Source organism: Aedes albopictus, chromosome 3 (genome assembly GCF_035046485.1).
Source record: "Aedes albopictus strain Foshan chromosome 3, AalbF5, whole genome shotgun sequence".
Taxonomy (NCBI): domain Eukaryota; kingdom Metazoa; phylum Arthropoda; class Insecta; order Diptera; family Culicidae; genus Aedes; species Aedes albopictus.
Genome location: NC_085138.1, coordinates 256,185,631 through 256,189,082, shown reverse-complemented (window position 1 = coordinate 256,189,082; position 3,452 = coordinate 256,185,631). Strand labels below are relative to the sequence as shown.

General features: G+C 51.4%; 1 protein-coding gene across 1 annotated transcript; it reads left to right on the top strand.

Annotated features, from left to right (window-relative positions):
* Positions 1 to 705: 705 nt before the first annotated feature.
* Positions 706 to 3,244, top strand: LOC134291904 (uncharacterized; the record flags this gene model as incomplete). Its single annotated transcript, XM_062860299.1, is given in 2 exon segments — positions 706 to 1,888; positions 2,106 to 3,244. A coding segment is annotated over 1 exon segment (958 nt), but the record flags the coding sequence as incomplete, so codon positions are not given.
* Positions 3,245 to 3,452: the final 208 nt, after the last annotated feature.

Below are 3,452 nucleotides of genomic sequence, written 5' to 3'. Positions count from 1 at the left end.
AACCAAGTTGATCGCATTTAGGGTTCAATATGGCACCCAATCCACGAAACGGTACCAATACCAGATGCGCTTCAAATTGTTACTTGAGTCCAGAGATGGGAAATGTCACGAAAATGTCATTTCTGTTATTTGCTACTCTCACTGTCTTTAGTAAGAAATAATTAGGGACGACATCATTAATTTGCCATAACTAATCAGCGTTATGGATTGACAATGTTCACGGACGGAAGACGCACCAGAAATGGTAGAATTTAAAAAATGTCACGACCTTTTTTTTGTAAAATTTCGTGACATTTCCCATTGCTGCTTGAGTCAGGCCATAACAAGATGCTTGAACGTATTGCACAGAAGACATGGAAAATTGTACTTCATCTACAGCACCCTGAGGTCAAGGCCTAACCTCAGGTCATCCAAGAATTCGTCAAATTATGACCATCTCATCCACCCTCCAGAACCACCGTGCCTTGTTGACCGTAATATCTGCGATAGCGATCGATAGGCGCAATTTTTATTGGGCATCGTACACAAATTACGTAACGCTATAGGGGGAGGGGGGGGAGTCTAGCTTATCGTTACGAGCCATACAAAATAATTTTGGTTTTCATACAAAAAGCGTTACATGGGGGAGGGGGGGGGGAGTCTGAAATCGCTGATTTTAGCGTTACGTAATTTGTGTACCATGCCTTGGATGATAACACACAGCGCGGCCCCTCGGTCCTCGGTCGGTCGGTTGGTTGGTTCCGGACCTAGCGAGCTTTGGGGTACTTTCTGCCAGCACAGTTTCGTGCCGAGTTGCGACTTTGGTGAACGCGCGCGCGTGCTCGTGCTTACTACTTGCTTGATCGTCTTGTTGTAATAAGTAGAAATTTGTTCGTTGACGTCATTGAGCGCTGAGTGCGCTCAGCCTCGCAGAGAACCTTAAAAGGGATCATTCCATTCCTACTGTTGTTCTACCGCTCGCTGCTGTGACAACAAAGGGAAGGTGTGCTAGAATTAAGTTACGCTCCACGGTGGGATATTCGGTTTCAAAACGCGTGCAGTCGTCCGTCTCCGTATAGTCCGACCGACAGTGATTGCGTAGTGAGAGTCAGCAACTTTGATAATTACTCATACGCCAGAGCCCTGGATAGCAGCAGCAGCAGCAACAGCAGGGGCAGTAGCAACTCTGGGGCTAGGGCTTAGAAGATAAGATCCTCGCCATTGAGTGGCTGGCTGCGGTGTGTTGTGTGTTTGTTTGAGTAAGAGCGGTGCGCGGCTGTCGTCGGCCGGGCGCAGGTGGATGAGATCACACTCGCGGTGCAGATTCGCTGTGCGATGGAAGAGTGAGAAAAAGTACGTCGAGGCGCAACCTCGAACTATGACGATTTTCATTTGAATGGAAAACATTTAATTGTTCAAACGTCGTCGTCGTCGCGGGTGTTGAATCACATGACGTTGTGTACGTACGCACGCATTCGACGACGGCCGGCCGTGAACGTGTGATTCGCCGAATACAGCGCGATAGTTCCGGCGTTGCCCTATTGCGGTGTGAAAGTGACGAATGTGCGGTAGTGAAATCGATTCACTGGAAGTTCCGATCCAGCAGCGGATCGTAAAAAAAGTGCATTTAACGCTTACAGAACATCAGCAGACTCAGGTCATCACGAAGCACCACGCCATACAGTCAGTGTTGTTACCGTTCCCGTTGTAATCTTATCTTGCTCGTTGCTCGGGAAGAAGACCATGTTTCGTTACGTTGGCAAAAAGATAAGATATCGTCTCTGTTGTCCGTGTGCGCTCTTTGTGTGCCGCAATAGCCGCGGCGATTGCTGCAAAAATTCATCATCTTATGTCTTGTTTTCTCCTCGGGGATAAAGATCCGATGACCTGGCAAACGCCCGCTCCAGAGGTCAAAGCTCGCCGCCTATTGTGTTGTCCTTAAATCATACCCTCCTCATCAAACCCGCTTAAGTGTTCAATGTTCTTTGTTACCACCTAGCAATCCATCTGGGTTATCAGCGCTACGAGATACATCGGTGTTGGACATTTGACTGTCAGGATCCACCGCTTGAAATGAACCGCAGAGCTGTTAACGCTAATCCACCTTTCGTTGATCCTACTTACAGCCGACGACGATGACCTTCGCTATCTGAGCAAGCGCTCTCCATCGTAGGACAATTCAGTGTAGTGTACTCCACAACCATTGAACCAAAGTGAATGTGATAGTGTTTTGCGTTGCGAAGCTCACTAGCAACGCCACGTGTTTACAATACAAACTGTTATCCAAACTCTCCTTTTTCACACACCATGAGTTCCAAGGAGTTCGAACGCAACGAGCCGAACCGGCGTAGCATCCGGCTCAAACCGAACAAAATGGAGGTGGTCACCCTTGGCGAGCTTCCGATCGCCGCCAAACGCACCACCCTCCTCAGCCCACAGCCGACCCGAGTCGCCGTCCGAAACTTCCGCAACGAACAAACCTCCCACGGACAAATCGAAATCCGTGACAACTACAGTCTAAAGCTCAGCGACATCACCGGGTCCACCCCGAAGCATGCCGACTCGGCTCCCCTAACCCCGGAAGTCGACTCCCTCTCGGTCCTGCAAAACCTCGAACGCCAAATCAACACCATGGAGTTCGACACCCGCATGAAGGCCGATCACTCCGCCGACGTCCTGGACACCAAAAAGGACCGACCGGTCCACTACGGGGAGCTCCCAAGCCTCCTGAACACCGGCATCAGTGACGTGTCCGGCAACGGCTTCGGCTACATGGACAAAGCCGGCGACAGCGACAGCGACGACAACCTCGGCCCTACCTCCTTCAAGCGTGGCGAGGACTCGCGCAGCTCCACCGGAGGTGCCATCTCCTCGACCACCACTCGCAAACTGAAAACCACTCGCGTCATCAACCGGACCGCCTCGGATTCCAAACAGGCCGAAACAACCGCCAAGCTGCTCCGGCAAAAGAAACCCGCACCTCGCCCGCCTATGATAATCCCAACGACCTCGCCACCCCAAGTCACCAAAATGGTTCCGAAGGACCTCCCTGCGGTGGTACCGGCGACACCGGCCACCCTAGCCGGAGCATCCTCCGGGAGCAACTCCACAACGGGCTCCTCCACGGGCAGTTCCTCAATCGCTGCAGCTAGTGCTGCTGCGGCAGCAGCCAAGGCGTCGCCCATGAGCAGCGTGAAGAATTCCACCGAACGGAAGATCAGCTCCGAGATACTGAAGCACCTGGTCAGTCCGCAGAAATCTCAGGTAACTAACGAGCGGTGCGGTGTGGGTCGTGTGGGTCGCCCGCACGATAATAATAGGGTTATGATGATGATTGGTGATTGATTGATTTTGTTTTGGGAAATTTTTGCTCCCAGGCTTCGGTCGCAGACGTTGACTGGTGGTTGGCATGATGATATGATGATAAGCGTGTTTGCTGGATGACCTTCGCCAATACACGTTTAATTCGCGTG